General features: G+C 36.3%; 1 protein-coding gene across 5 annotated transcripts in view; it reads left to right on the top strand.

Moving 5' to 3' along the window:
* The window catches only part of DNAI3 (dynein axonemal intermediate chain 3), a 31,354-nt gene that overhangs the window by 4,229 nt on the left and 11,202 nt on the right, over positions 1 to 15,923 (top strand). Inside the window, exons 2-14 of one of the 5 annotated variants that reach the window (XM_041127733.1) lie at positions 1,160 to 1,316; positions 1,589 to 1,720; positions 3,091 to 3,129; positions 7,333 to 7,514; positions 8,067 to 8,171; positions 9,045 to 9,206; positions 10,707 to 10,906; positions 11,184 to 11,300; positions 12,551 to 12,741; positions 13,655 to 13,779; positions 13,878 to 13,967; positions 14,407 to 14,496; positions 15,198 to 15,326. In XM_041127733.1, the coding sequence (XP_040983667.1) occupies positions 1,603 to 1,720; positions 3,091 to 3,129; positions 7,333 to 7,514; positions 8,067 to 8,171; positions 9,045 to 9,206; positions 10,707 to 10,906; positions 11,184 to 11,300; positions 12,551 to 12,741; positions 13,655 to 13,779; positions 13,878 to 13,967; positions 14,407 to 14,496; positions 15,198 to 15,326 (1,548 nt within the window). In that variant the 5' untranslated portion in view covers positions 1,160 to 1,316; positions 1,589 to 1,602. Of the gene's footprint in view, positions 1 to 523; positions 1,317 to 1,588; positions 1,721 to 2,339; positions 2,618 to 2,646; positions 2,847 to 3,090; positions 3,130 to 7,332; positions 7,515 to 8,066; positions 8,172 to 9,044; positions 9,207 to 10,706; positions 10,907 to 11,183; positions 11,301 to 12,550; positions 12,742 to 13,654; positions 13,780 to 13,877; positions 13,968 to 14,406; positions 14,497 to 15,197; positions 15,327 to 15,923 lie in introns of those variants that run through there. The other 4 variants (XM_041127732.1, XM_041127734.1, XM_041127735.1 and 1 more) reach the window with 4 other exon arrangements.

Below are 15,923 nucleotides of genomic sequence, written 5' to 3'. Positions count from 1 at the left end.
ATCGAACAACAGAGAAATGCACTAACATCCCATGGATGCAGCTCGTCACCTGTCATCTGCAAGATCCAGTATGATAGGGAAAAGAGCCTGAGGATTTATAGAGTATATTCTTCTATTCTGACTAGAGTGAAAAAGAAAAATGCATAACTGTAATAAGAGTGTCAGACTCTGCTCACATTAAAGTCAACGACAAAATTTACCTTGAATTCATGGGAAGTTAACATAGATCCCAAACCCAAGCTATAGTCCATGACCTATATCTTGCCATCAGTGGCCACCTCCCAAACTAGAATTCAGACTGGAAGGTAAAATTATATTGCTTGCTTCTGGAGTATTTGAGAACTGTGTTACAAAACAGAAAAACACTGTTTCTCGGTCTGGGAATGAAAGACCATCCCAAAGCCAGGATGACCACAGAAATTGCAAATGCACAGGCCACAGCGTGTTTGTTTCAATGCTCACACTATATTAGGCCTTTCATTGGGAAAGTCTCAAGATAGAACACTTATTTTATAAACTCACCTTTTCACCTTAAGCCTCTTGACAGTAAACACACTGTTTGCATGTGCAGGCAGACAGGCTGTAGCTGCTGTAAGAGTTCATCAGAAATAGTTAGGTCATGACACAGTTCTTGAAGGTGCCATCTTTTGCTGTCCTGTAAGTGCATCTGCTTTCCTCTTAGTGTTAAAATTATAACAGCATCCAAATACTGTAGGTGCTTTGTAGACATTTAAAAAATGGTTCCTCTCCCAGTCAGCTTACAGTCTTAAAAAAAAGTGGGAACATGGAAGAGGAAGGAAGGACGCAAACAGAGAGTCCCATTGTCCTTATCCCAGCTGAACGCCTCTAGCTGTTTAATAATAACATCAAACAATTTTCAATACTTCTAATAGAATGTGGACCATCCCGATTTAGTTGTTCTATGGGCTGCTATGTGTGTACCTTCCACATGATGGTGCTGTGCGGTCTGTACAGTGGGCAGGCTGTACTGCATTTCCTTCTTTGCAATGGAACTGAGCCTTTTCTACGCTGCTGTTCTCAGCCTTATTCTAGATATTGGGAAGAAGGAAAGTAAATGAAACAAGAGTAGCCTGCTATACAGCATCGTCTCCAGCTGTGTGGTTGCTATATGTAATTATGCATACATCTTCTTTCCAAGTTTGTCCCCCACAGAGCTACACTGAAAAATTAACTGGAAATAGAAAAAAACACAGAAATACTTTGTGCAGCTGAGTAATGATGTACACTTAAGGACATTGGGACAAATATTTATAACTGGAGAATTTTCACCTGTGCTCCTCCCACTGTAGCTCAGGGTAAGAGAAACCCCTCTCCTAATTTAACCTTTCACTGTTTTGGATAATCAGTTTCCATACTTAATCACCCTGGACAGAAGAAGTATTTCCATCTATTACATATCATACCAAAATACAGTTTATGATTTAAAATTATGGAACACACCTTTGGCTGCATATGAAAATAATACTGTAACGATAAACTACATAAAATCATGGACCAAATTTTCACTCATAGATGGTGCATTCCATTGTCTGTTTAAAGTTTATTGATGGTATGTATTTTTCTCTAGAGAAATCTGAAAAAATGTCAGAAAATCTCATATCTGGCAAGACCTCCTTGAAAGCTCCAAAAACCTCAGCAAAGAAACAGAAAAGTGAAAACAAAGCTAAAGAATCCTCAAAAGGAAAACGAACACAGCTTGGTATGTAAAGTACAGGAGCAATGAAACAAGCAGTAATCTGGTCTCACATGACAGCTACCTTAATTATTTTGGGCCCACGCATTTAAGTAAACATGCAATAAATTAGAATATGCTATTTTATATAAATGAGAGATCTACAATTACTGATTATGGTTTTATAACCAGTATAAGGAACATAAAAAAGCTACATTGCAGTATTTATGTTTTGTCTTGGTAGTTTTGATTTAATGGTTTGTGGTGTTATAATAACACTATTGAATGGGAAATTGGGAGGCTTAATATGTATTAAGTGGGGAGATTCACAAAAGCTAACAGCCCAGGGAGAAAGCGTCAGGCAGAGAGTTGCCCCCAGAAGCAGGAGTTCGGGTGCTCAGGATCACACTGTAAAGGTACAGTAACAGAGCTTGAAAATATACCAAAGTCTCACAATTTAATTTTGCAGTGCATTTTATTGCATTTTTTCTGAGATGTGCTGAGATACTATCTCACTTGTGTCATTTATAAAGTATAATTAAAGTATAGTTAATGAAGGGTAAGGCTAATGAGCCTTTGCTATATACAAATATTTTTTTCCAATGATTCATGCACATTCTCAGAAAAGGTGGGAATGTACTTTTGCTTGGGTTTTATTTGTTTTGTTTCAGAGATATTTTTTTTCTGCCATGACAGCCACCTTCCTGAAGTTGCTTTCACCTTTTAATCACCTTTTCCCTCCCAGCTGATTAATAGCTGTTGCGCTGCAGAGAATATTCTGCGCATCAGTGCTAATCTGTTCCTGTCCTACCTCGCTGTGAGGTTTGCAGACCCTCTCTCAGGAGCTGAAGAAAGCCTGGCTCCCGCAGCACCCTGCCACCCAGAGCAAGCCTGCCCATCTCACCACTGTCAGAGGGGACTAAGGTCTGCTCCTACCTGCACACCTGCCAGTTCCGCTACTGTCTGACGTTAGCGAGCCTTGCCCATTTATCTCTTCTTCACACGACACGATTTGCCTGGTAACTGCCCCAAGCAGGTGCTATCAGATAGCAGTCAGTGCAGTTTTCAACCCTGGGAACGGCAGTGTGCACAAGATGACAGATTTCATATGGCTTCTCTGTTATGCAGACCACCTGCTCAAAATAAAAATGAGGTTTAGATCTCCATAGTTTCAAAATATGCTAACATCTCCTTAAGATACGGATCTATTTTAAAAGGTTTCACTCATTTCTGATGTTAAATTTGAACTGAATAGAAATTATTGTTTCCTCTTCACAGTCTAGTTTTAAATATAGAGAGATATTTTAAATATTGCCGTAACAAGGACAGGACTGTGTATTTATAGTTACTTTGTTAGGAAGAAAAATTACTGATAACATCATGTCGTTATATTTCAGGTAAAAAAGATGAAGTTGATCTTTCTATGGCTAGTATAGGTAAGTGCTATGACGACCGGGCTTTAAAGTAATAGTTTTGGAATACTTTAAGCATTTTGAAGCTTCAATGTTACTAATGCCAGGGAATGAAAAGGAAATATTTTTTATGAATGAGAAAAATTAGAAACTATGAAGAGGTGCAGCTATTACAGTAGTGATTACAGTACCACTCTCTGAGTAGCAGGCAGTGCAGCAAGGAATGCTGAAACAGGCAAGGGTTTGTTTTTATCTTGGGTTGAGAGAAGCCTGGGATCAGGGGAAATAAAAAGCATCACAACAGAATTATAGGGTGCAAAATGTTTGCATTTAATAATAGTTAAGCAATTGAAAGAAAAACTTGAAATATTTTTATCATTTTTTAATCTTTGATCTTTGTCAAATCATTATTAAATCTGGTGAGAAGATGATTTTAGCGTATCACTTGTGTTTTTTAATCACAGATATCAGTAGACATTGATTAACATCTTTTGCTTTGTAGGGGAAAAAAAATCTGCCATTTAAAAGTCACGAGGTATCAAGCATTTCTTTTGGCTTATATGCAAGAAAAGTGCAGTTTTAAGTGTGGCCATAGTTAAGAGCTAAAATACAGAATTATTTGAATTGAAATATATTCTTTTTTCTTAAACACCAAATAATTTTTGGTTGGATTTTTCTTCAGACCTGATTTGTGCAATTCTTCCTCAGATAGAACTTAAATTGATCTCAATGTAAAATTTATCTATGGTTTACAGGAACAGCCCAAAGGGTTATCTTCTTAATTGGCTTTTAACAGTATGGCTTTTATTGCTAAAAGCTAAAACAATGTGGCGAAGTAGGAATATACAAACTAGGTAATTTTTAAAGAAATCATAAATCACTTGTCTTCCTATATAATCCTACGAGCACACAGGTGGAAGTGAAAATTGCACTCTGATTAGCATCACTGAAATGGCTAAGCTGCAATTAATGAAAATGGACAGTAAGTAATCCCTCAGATGTATTTTCGGTGATCCTGGAGATACTTAGTTTTGTCAGTAAGAGAGAATTTTACCTCCACCTAGTGGCAAATAAGGTTAGAGCCATAATATCGAAACTATTGCTAGAAACCTGTTGCTAAAAGCGGGAAAATAATGCTACTATATGCAGACACTGTCCCTGCATGGTACCTCCTTAGCGTAAGACCTGCAAGTGTTCTTTACTTCTCTTAGAGCTTCTTGGTCCTTTGAGAAGTTCTCATAGCACTAAGAGCTGTTGACTGTTACAAATGATATAATTTACTATCAGAAAAAAAATGTGAAGCCTCTGGTTAGATGCTACATACTTTTTACTCAAAAAGAACATTCAATAAAAATGTTCATAATAGTAAGAATTCCAGTATCAGCTCCTTATGTTATACTATAGAACCTATAATCTATAATATAGATTCTATAGTATAGAATCTGTTACAGTATAGCATTCTATACTATAAAATTTTAGTCCTTTAGACTAAAAGATGTCCATATTTTAATTCTGATCATTACTTTGTTTTTAACTTGGACTTACAGCAATAGAGCATTGAAGAAAATACACTTAGACTATCTGTCCTACTCTACTCTCTCTCGTAGTGATGTCTATTGTAATTTTGCTTAACTTTAATGCATGCTTGTATTGTTTCATTTGACACTGAAACCTACATCTCTTTGAAATGATTTTTTTAGCATTAGCATTTGTGGACAGGGCTGTATGCACGATTCCGCATTTTAAAAAATAACATCATACAAGCTTCCTGAATAAACAACAGTTGCTCCTGATTAGGATTTTTGATGTATCAAAAAAAAAAAATCTAATTGGTCAGGTTTACTTTATTTGAGCCATGGGAATAATATTCTGAAAAAATTTCACATAAGAATCAGCAAATTACATTTATAAATTTTCTGTAGGTTCTAGCCATCCTAATTGCACTAGCCACATAAACAACTCTGAGGACTGAGATATGTACAAGTTTCTTGTTCCTTCGCTCTCCTGTCCATTCTGTCCTGTGAGCTGTGTATGGCAGAGGATGGAAATTGCATTCTGTTTTGGTGTGCAACTCTAGGTTTCTATCCTCTTTCTATCCTATGAAATTGAATTTGCAAAAGGAGGTCTAATTTTTTTTGCTCCAATATATTGAAATGTCAAGTATATCTGTAGTGTTGCAATTTGTACTAGGGTTTGAGTCTACTTCCTAATGATACCATGCCCTTGGCTAGGGTGACCTGGGAGTCCTGCAGATCAACTTTTGCAGTGCCTTAAAAGGATTAAATGTTTCAAATCACCCTAGAATAACACTTTTTCTGAGCCTGATCTTATAGCCAAATTGATAAGCAAAAGAAGAATCTAGGTCTTGGCCTCATTAGCTACAGAGAGTAGATGTCAAAATGGCAAGCAGAGGGACTGCGAAAGATAAACAAGACCTGACTTGGTCTGGTGGTACCAACAGTGAGTTTGGACCAGATGACTTTCAGAGGTGTTTCCCAGTCAAAATCCCTATGACTTTTTATTTTTTGGAAGCATCCACACAGAAATCCTGGAAATCTCTGAGATATCAAAAAGGAAAGTCATGCAATATTGACTACAACTTGTGAAGAAAGTGAACTAATGGACTGTGCATGCTACAAATAGATTGTGCGTGCTACAAAATGACTAGTGAACACTAAGTAAATCATACTTGGTATAGTGCAGGGTGTATGAAGCACCATGAATGTCAGTAATTTTAGTGAGTGACTATAGCAGAGCAGATGCAGTGGAAGAGCAGCACTGAAAGATTTTAAAGGATAAATGTCAGATTCATCAAACATTATGTATTATGCGATAGGCTTATGCAGAGATTTAGCTTCCCGAATGATAGAGATTAAGGACGATTTATCATTTTGTCAGTCCTTGTTGGCTTAGGTTAGACATGGCTTCTCAAAACATGCTGAGCCAGCTGGTCAATATAATAATTTTAAATATATCAACTTCAATTTAAGGCATACACAAAGAGAAAAATACCACAGGTGCTGGGAATTAAGATAAAATATTAAATAATTCAAACTAAGAAAGGAGAATAAAACAAAGATTATAGAAAGTATCAGCTATTATCACAAAAGGCAGCCCATTTAAGTTCATAAAAATCCCATGTATACCTGTCCCCAAATCTTTTACACTTTCCAGTTTATCAAAAAGATGAACATTCAAAGTGAACATCTGCTAGCCTTCTCAGACAAAAGTATAGCAGCCTTCATGAAGAATGCTCTTACTATGGCAGCTGAGACATAGAGCAGCAGTCTCCTAGGATGGCAGTATTGCAAAGGAAGAAAAGAGTCTCTTAGGCAGCAGGATTCGACTAGCTGGGCCTATAGTGATCTCAATCACTTAGAGCTGTTAAGTGAGCTGGAAGGCAGAACATGTAATATGGGAAGGACCAGTGTTATGTACACACAGCTGACACACACTTAACAAGAAGCACTGTATATTATCTTCAGATTGTTTGCAAAGCGCAGTTGATGGGTCACCTAACTGCACCGAGCCTCACTAAAACCAGTGAAGATAACAGTGCCGGAACTAGGATAAGAAATAGCTTGTTCTAAATTAATACGAATGAACTTAACAGAGGTCATGTGTGTAGAAAACAACAGCTGTATATTCTCCAGCAAAGCTGAAAATAAATATCTGGCTTGAATCTTAGTGACCTTGCTTTAGTCTCACTTGCTTAGTGAGAAATAAACTCAACTGCACTCTGAACTCAATGAGAGGAAGATGAAAGTCCAAAATCAGAAAAGCATCCTCATTTGGGAGGGTATTGAAGCCTCATCTAGATTAAACATGGCTTAACATGGCACCGCTCTACCAGGAAGGACTAGAGTGTATTTATTCAAGGGGTCTCTTAAATCAGAGCTATGCACTTGTGTCCTTAATGTATTAAAAGCAGCTCATTAATGACTCTTCACTAAAGCTTTTAATCACCTGTTGATCGAGAGGAAAAAAAACCCTCATATGAAGAATAACATATTTATTAAGTGGGAAGTGTTAGGTAGAGTCTTTTCCAAGATTAACAAAATGTAATATAATTTGTATTCCATGCTTTCCAAAAGACCAAAAACTAAGCTGAGGGATTCAAAGGCATTCTGCTAGGAAACAGAAAAGACACAGAATTATTACAGTATATCTTCATGTTTAAACAACATTCTGAATTTGTTTATCAAGCAATTTTGCTTTCTTTTATAGGCCACCCAGAAATCTTTCCTTTAGTTTTCACTACAAAGACTCAAGAGATTTTTAATTGCCGAGTTGATGAAGATGTCACAGAAGAAAATTGTTTCAAACTTATTAAAAAAGAGGACATCATTCAGGACTTGAAAACAAGAGCTACTATTTCTGATTTCCACCCTATCAAAAAAGTTGTCCTAGTATGTAGCTTATTTCATTCTCACTTTAAGACTTCATGCTCTCAGAGTATACATTCTTTTAATGATAAGGTCTGCCCTTGTTTGACTCTGTGTAAATACATTAATGCTGTAATATCCAACGGCTATAGGTCATGGACCACTGTCAACTCAAAGTTTCTCATGGCTCACCATGCACATTTGGTTTTTTAACTACTTTAGATTGAAAATATGCTAAAAGTAACATAAATATTATTGGTCTTGATTCTGTGAACTGGCAGAGCTTCACATATTTTGGCTTCTCCTAATTCATGGCCTATTTATCAAAAATCATTAAAACTATTTCTTTTCTCTTTAATTCTCTGTATGAAAAGATTAGTTTTGTCCCAGTCGTATTTTTATTACAAAATAAAATCCATCTGTTCTTTTCTATTAGCACATGAAATTCTGTGTTAAGACCACAAGATTAACCAGATACTGAATTTACACTAGTGGTAGCTTTGCCAGTCACAGGTTCATGTCTGTTTTGTGTGTTATTTGTTTTTAGTTTTCCACTAATTGTTTTAATTAAAATAGGAATATCCAGGGGAAGAACTTCTGGTAGTTTTTGACGCAAAGTTCCAGTATGGACAGAACTTTTACTTTGTTGCTTCTGAGGAAGCCAAGGAAAACCTTCTGAAGGTAAGAAAATCCAAGTATACCACAGCATTGTTCTATCTATTAATATTTCAGAATCTTGTCTCAAACATATACTTCAGGAATGGTATTGTATTCATTAACATCTGATGCCCTTGGCATGCCAGAGTGTTTCTATAAAGCTAAATCTGACCATGGAAAAATACACGTATCACTGTAAAAATATCTTTTATACTGAGAAAGACTGAATTAAATTTTTGTATTTTACTTCAGAGGGCCAGTATAACCCCCATTGCTGCATTTTTATCATAAGCATTAATTTCCTCTGCCATGACCCAGGTTTCTAAGACATAAAAATAAAAGACTATAATATATTGGACATCTTCAAAGAAATATGACACCTATTTTTCACCATTTGTATGCATATATTCTTCAAATCATACTTTAAAATATTCTTGAGTTCTCAATAACTCTAGATACATAGAAGATTTCCCCTTGTGCATTGCATCATAGGAGAAGGTTTATGGGTAGATTATATAATTTTTCAACATCAGTTTGTCACCCAGCATCAAGAGAAGTAACAATTAATAGAAAAACAAATTGCAATTCCAGGCAGGAGGGCCCAATGTAGAAAATCACTATAAATTCCTTTTATATAATAGTGATTTTCTTTCAAAACAACAGTCCCTCTTTAGTAGTTAAATATTAAATATGTAACATTTATTGGAAAATTCTAATGCACAAAGGAATGAACAGGACCTAACCCAATCATACCCAGGGGCACAGTATAGCCAGACTTACTGCATTGAGACAAAAGTAAAGAATGCATGACTAAAGACTGAAAACTGGGTTTCTAGTGCATACTTACATTTCAGTAACAAATTTTTGAAAAAGTACCATTTCTCACTGATGTCACAGCCTCCAGAAACTACAGAAGAAAAAGAAGGAGAAAAAGAAGAAGAAAATAGAGAGGAAACTCTGGAAATCCATCCTTATAAGCCTCCTGTCCACAAACCCTGGGTTTCTCTTGGCAGTGAAAAGGAAGTTGAAGAAGAATCTGTTAAAGACGCTGTTACAAAGGTCAGAATCAACAGATGTTAGTCAATCAAATAAATATAAAAAACCCCCAAATTTATTTTAAGTTCCTTAAAAAAAAAAAAGTCAGGAAACTGGAAGTTGCAATCCTAGTTTTGCTTGGGGTCTTTCAAGAAAAAAAAAAGAGAGAAATAGAGAAATAGCTCGACTTTTAACAAAAACTGAAAGTGCTGCAGAAACTTTTTTTTTTTTACAACTCTGTTCTCTTTAAATCCTGCAAATAAGGTATGTAAAATTGCATTGGACATACTTTTTAAGCTGTAAGTTCAAAAGTCCTCATCATCTTTGGTCATTAGCATCTCTGCCACTTTTTGCTCAATTTACTATCTGGTCAGATTGCAAGTTGAGTCATTGTAATTATATTCTACGGACCTAGTTCTGTTTCTGTGGAGCCCAGTGAACTCTGTTTCATTTTATGGATGGCATTTAAGTAGCATGCAACACTTTTAAGGGCTCTCTACCTCGGAATAAATGTTACCAACTACAGGTATTACAAGCTGACTTTACAGAAGGGCATATTTGATTAACTACACCTACAAATTATACTGAGAAAATTATACATCCAAAAAGTAGATCCACTCACAGCTGTCACCTAAGTTGTGATGTGTGTGGCATCTCCAAGCATTTAACTGTCCATGAGTGATTTTTACTCAATACCTAAATCCCTGTCCAGGGAAGACTGGCTAAGTTTTGATAGTTCTCAGCAACTGGACATCTTGCTTATACTTAAAAAGATGTCTGATAGTTCTAAAGCTAATTCACAGTCACTAAATTTAACCCACATTCGCAGTCCAAGTATTCTGTATTCTACCTTGCTGGCAAGGTCCACTCAGAAGTATTCTCAGCCTACATTCCTTTCCAGTTCTGTGGGAGGTGCTGGGAAAACGTACCTGCCTATGAATCCAAGACAAAGCAATACCTCTCTACTGCCTGAAATCAAGTGCCTACTTCTCTTTATGGGTAGAAGTCAAGCCGCATCCCTTCTTCCTCCCTAGTTCTCACTATAAGGAAACTCCTCACACAAATTTTTGTGCATCCTCCTTGCGGTACTTTTCTCTTCCTAGGCAATGCAAGGGAAGATGAAATACCTCACCCAAAATTGAGAATTACACTAAGAGGGAAGGGCTGAAAAGTTAGGTCTTGGAAGTCCAATGCAGTATGACCTCCTGCAAATCAATCCTTTAATTAAAGGTGCAGTTTTGATATTGCATGAATTAGAAAATGTAATTCTCTTATCCTACTAGCAATAATCCAAACCGTTACCTAGAGGCAACTTCTTATCTTAGAAATACCAACCTATCTTCTATTACATATGTAGGTTATTTATATAAGCACTTCAGAGTTTCAAAATGTAGAAATATATGTAAACTCAGCACAAACATCATCAATAGAACTAATTCTACAATTATATGAGTGTTGCCATTTCACAGAACAAACTTTCCAAAAACTTTCTCTCCGCTAACTACAGAAATATCTCTTTTCCAGATTAAGTATATGATTTCTCGAGTACGCAAGAAGTTCGGTGCACCAATTACATTTACTGATAAGAATGCTTCACAAGTAAAAGACAGTTATTTTGAATGCACATCCTATCAAGACAAAACTTTCAGTATTAAAATACTTGAAAAAGATGTGGGCATACAAATGGTTCCAAAAGTAAGAGAGGCTAGTACTCAGACAAAATGGTAAGTGTGAGAAAATATTTATCAGCTTATTAAGCTACACACTGTCTCTGATCTCAGCTAAAGTTATGTAAATTAACCCTTCTGGAGTTCTCAGTTACAAACTGATTAAGAGAACAGAATTGGATGCTCTGTTTGCATCTTTGTTCTTTCACTCTTTTCCAAAGAGTTTCTAGAAAAACTGAATATACTTAGCTCTTAATTTTACACATTACATGGGTTTCTATCTTTGAAATTGTTTCTATACTTACTTATATTCAATTTTATTCCAATTGGTTAGGACCTATCAAAAAAATGCAGCCACACAGTATTTTCCTAGACAGTTGTCAAATGAAGAAAAAGAAGAGAGCCTGTCATCTGAGAAGCTGAAAGAATTTCTTACATCAGTACATTTAAGGTAAAATTACTGCAGCAATACATGTTAAAGGCTACCTGAAATAATATAGAATACAAGCAAGAACTCTTGTCTGAGTGGACCATTGGTCTGGTCAAATACTGATTTTTTTTGTTTGTTTATATATGCTTTTGGGGGTTTGTGCTGGTTTTGGCTGGGATAGAGTTAATTTCCTTCATAGTAGCTGGTATGGGGCTGTATTTTGGATTTGTGCTGGAAACAGTGTTGATAACCCAGGGATGTTTTAGTGACTGCTGAGCAGTGCTTGCACAGAGTCAAGGCCTTTTCTGCTTCTCACACCGCCCCACCAGCGAGTAGGCTGGGGCTGCACAAGAAGTTGGGAGGGGACACAGCTGGGACAGCCGACCCCGACTGACCAAAGGGATATTCCAGACCATAGGATGTCATGCTCAGCATATACAGCTGGGGGAAGAAGAAGGAATCGGGGGACGTTTGTCTTCCCAAATGACCATCACACATGATGGAGCCCCGCTTTCCTGGGGATGGCTGAACACTGCCTGCCGATGGGAAGTGGTGAATGAATTCCCTATTTTGTTTTGCTTGCATGCGCAGCTTTTGCTTTCCCTATTAAACTGACTTTATCTCAACCCATGAGTTTTCTCACTTTTACCCTTCTGATTCTCTCCCCCATCCCACTGCGGGAGAAGGGAGTGAGCAGCTGTGAGCAGCTTAGTTGCTGGCTGGGGTTAAACCACAACAGTTTTGGATTTTCTCTTGCTTATTATTTTAATATTAACAAATAATATTAATATTTGTTTCTACAAAAATTAGCATGAAGTCTATGCCATGAATGTTGGTTTAAATAGATATTAGAACTGTTAAAGTTGATAGCAATACATCTTTTTGAACAAGCTGCAAAGCTGATCTTTCAAACACTGCTCACTAAAGCAGAGGCTTATGCAGAAGAGCAAAGGTGCTGTCCTACAGCCCTTAGTCATGGGACAAGTCCCATTTACTGACATCTTTTGCACAAGAATTGGACAATTCCACTGTACTTGATCCACAGAGAACTAGAATTAAATTATTGGTACAAATAGTTATTTATATTTAAATGGAGAAGGGTTTCCTTACAGTGATGCATGACTGAAGAATTAATACTTTTTTTTTTTACTACTGTAGTCATAATTTTGTGTAAAACGAAAGCTGCCTCTTTACAGAAATATTTGTGATTCTACTACTGAGCAGTCATATCTGGATTATTGAAAGTGTTAACTGTTCTTTTCACAAAACAGAATGGAGATTGCATTGCAGCAAAATGAAATTATGAATGCTTTTTTTGATGACTGGAAGGCCCTAGCAGAAGATGAAAACAGTTCTGGTGGCAAGCCAGATGTTTATCTTAAAGCATACCAATCATTTACAGATCTGCAGTATCTCAAGGACAGAACTATTAGCTGCGTTTGCTGGCATCCAACCATTTATGGTAATGCTATTAAAATACTGATTTGAGACTTGAATGGCATGTATAATATGACGGCTATAAAATATCCATCTTTCATAAAATCATCAGCTTTTAAATTGAAAAACAAATCAAAACTGATTTAGTATGTCTGTCTCAATTGCTGATTTGAGACATAGTGAAAAATGAGACGGACAAATTCTTTGTAGAGTTCAGACAGGCCATGCGAAGTCCCTCACTAATGTTTAAGTAGAGATCATAGGAAATGGCAATATCTCCCTTATAGGCTCATTTAAGTGGGGCTGCAACTCTGCCAGGTCCTTCTGGTGGCTCTGCATACCATTGTTCTTCTCCCCAAGGCTGGTTCTTGTAGCATGCCTAATACTTGTGAGGAATGTTACAGCCACAATGGGACTTGGCTCTGCTGAATGCCAGGGAGCATCACGAGGCATACTAAATGTCTCCTCCGGCTCCCTGCCATGGATTATTGCTCTACACAGCCAGGCTTAAAGGCACAACTAAGTTCTATATAAATGTCCTAGCTGCACAGCATACTAACAGCCAACACTGCAGCCTGTATAGGAAATTAATTCAGCTACAAAAGACTTGATTTCATGATGGGTGGCCAGGACTATATGCCTGTCACATCATTTCAGGTGCAGTATTACACCATTAAGGAGTACTAGCAAAAAAGTTGAATTTTATCCTAATGCTTAGGTTCTACAGCTCATTGTTAAATAACTTAATTTTAAGTAACAAAAATAATTTCCTCAAAGTTGATGTCTAAAAAGAAAAATATAAATACATGGTTGGTTTTTTTTTTTCTTTTTTTTGCACTGTATTCAGAAGGTATAAATGCAAGTGACTTCGAATAATTAACAGCATGTTGAAACTTGAATTGTCTCTTCTGAGAAAATTCGTTCTCTCTCTCAATCAGGGATTATAGCAGTGTCAGCAAGAGACCGGCTTTCTTACAAAGAGCAAGTTAACCTTTCTGATAAATCATTGCTGCAGCAGTCAGTAATACTTTTTTGGAGTTTTTTTGACTCTATGCATCCTCAGGTATTTAATCAAGACTTTTAAATATGCCAAGTGTTTAAATAACAAGAGAACAAACAATCAGTGTGACTGTATTTCTCAACTGTTTTTCTTCTTTCTAGTTAATGTTGGAGTGTCCTGAAGACATTTTCTGCTTTCAGTTCAGTCCAAGTGATCCAAGTATCATTGCTGGTGGCTGCATCAATGGACAGGTGTTAATTCTCTGCTTAAGAATAAAATTGGATATTTCTGTATTTTCTTACAGTATAAAAATAAGGGTGAGGAGATGTACTCAACATCCATAGTAACACATAGGGTCAAAAGACAGATGTCAGTCTCAGAAATTCTCAGAAATTCTCTGATCCTGTACTGAAGTTATGCCTGGTTATTCCATAGCTGAGCCATTACTGTACAATTCTTCTTTGTAGTACTGATAAATAGGTCAAGCTGTAAAAACTTTTTTTTTTGTTGGGACAAGTGTAGTCTTTCAACTGATTGCATCAGACTGAAGAGGCAATTAAAGACTTCATAAGTTCTAGTGCAGAGAGTGAATTTGTTATTTTTCCCCCAAACTTCCATGAATTCTATTTGAAAAATGTGTATTAATATAAAGGATGAAATAATTCATAATATACTCCTTTCTCATTGTAGGTTGTACTGTGGGATATTTCTCAACATGAAGAAAAGCTGCAAAATGCAAAAACTGTTGCTGATGGAATCAAGATAACAGCTGTTAGCACGGTGAATGCTTCCATTCTAAATATATTGCAGTACATCTGTATGTCTGGGGGGAAAAACAGGTGAAGGTATCCTGACGCAAAACAGAGGAGTAGATAATCTTTGTAATGAGAGACTAGAAAGGATAAGAAACCTGATGAGTTCATGAAATAAACCTGTTATCACAATATAATTTATACCTGATTAGTCCAGCTTAATAGCTTCACTGCATTTTGTGCAGACCTAGGCTTCAATAAGACTGTTCTTTAATAGCCACCAACATATACTCAACTCTTGCCTTATGAAGCCTATCAAATACATGTAGCATTTGTTGATGAATGTAATACTGAAAATTATTCTGGAAGTTTATGGACAGAAAAAAGGTAGCTTGGAAGATGAGAAGCAGATTTCAGTGGAAGGAGACTATAAAGGGGGTAAGCAGAAGAGAGACCTAAGAGCAAAGGAGGAACTAGTAACGTAAGTGGATGTGTATGCGCCTGTAAAGGCATGTCACAATTCTTTTTAGAGCTTCATATCCAAAGGCCTGTTTTGATGTTTTCCATTTTTTTCTAAAGGGAAGGTATTAGACCCCTAAAAAGTTCTATAAACTGATGTGAAATATGTGAAGCAGCATTAACAGTATGTAAAGTAACCTTTTTTCTTTGACAGGTCTACTGTTGTATTTTGGAAATACACTAAGATATCTCTTTTTAAAACATTTCTAGGAATCACTTATGCAAGTCCAGCAGAGTAGCACAGAGCCAACTCTAGTGAGATACTGTGCAGTCTCTTCCATACAGTATAGTCATAAAAAACCAGTAACAGATATACATTGGCTGCCAGATTATTTTGAGGTGAGTTTAAAAGTTCACTTTTCTTCTTTTTATTGTTTTCCTAATATACTACCTCAGAAATCATAGTGTAAACTCAAGATAAAATATTAAAGATTCAATTATTTGTAATAACCTTCATTATTTCTCACTGCATTTTCTAAATATTAGATAATCTGGTGCCACTTGTCCTGTTCATTGTGCTTTACAACTGTGCTGTGCTCTCAATCTGAAAAGCATCTGCTCACACTGGATAAAAATTCTGTAGCTTTACTGAAAATTGTAATTCAAAATTATAATAAACCTTCCATATCTAAAATATGTTGAATTTCTACTACGAGCAATCTAGCCTGCCACCAAGAATTCAGAGAAATAATTTCAATTACCTAAATATCTAGGCACCCAAGAATGGTGTTACTGTAGTTACCTTAATTCTTCTAGGTGCTGCCTGAGTACTCAAAACTTCTATTTTCTGTAATGATTTTAAAACTCTGTAGTACTTAGGGTCTATGTACAATTAAAGGATCCAACACTATTACAGGAGTATTGGATGCTCATTTACTACCAAAGTACTGCAAATGGTTGCCCAAATTAATTTGAAGTGCAAATGTAGTCAAAAGC

Source organism: Aquila chrysaetos, chromosome 12 (assembly GCF_900496995.4).
Source record: "Aquila chrysaetos chrysaetos chromosome 12, bAquChr1.4, whole genome shotgun sequence".
NCBI classification, from domain to species: domain Eukaryota; kingdom Metazoa; phylum Chordata; class Aves; order Accipitriformes; family Accipitridae; genus Aquila; species Aquila chrysaetos.
Note: the sequence above shows the minus strand (reverse complement) of the source record. Positions and strands in the feature narration are given on the sequence as shown.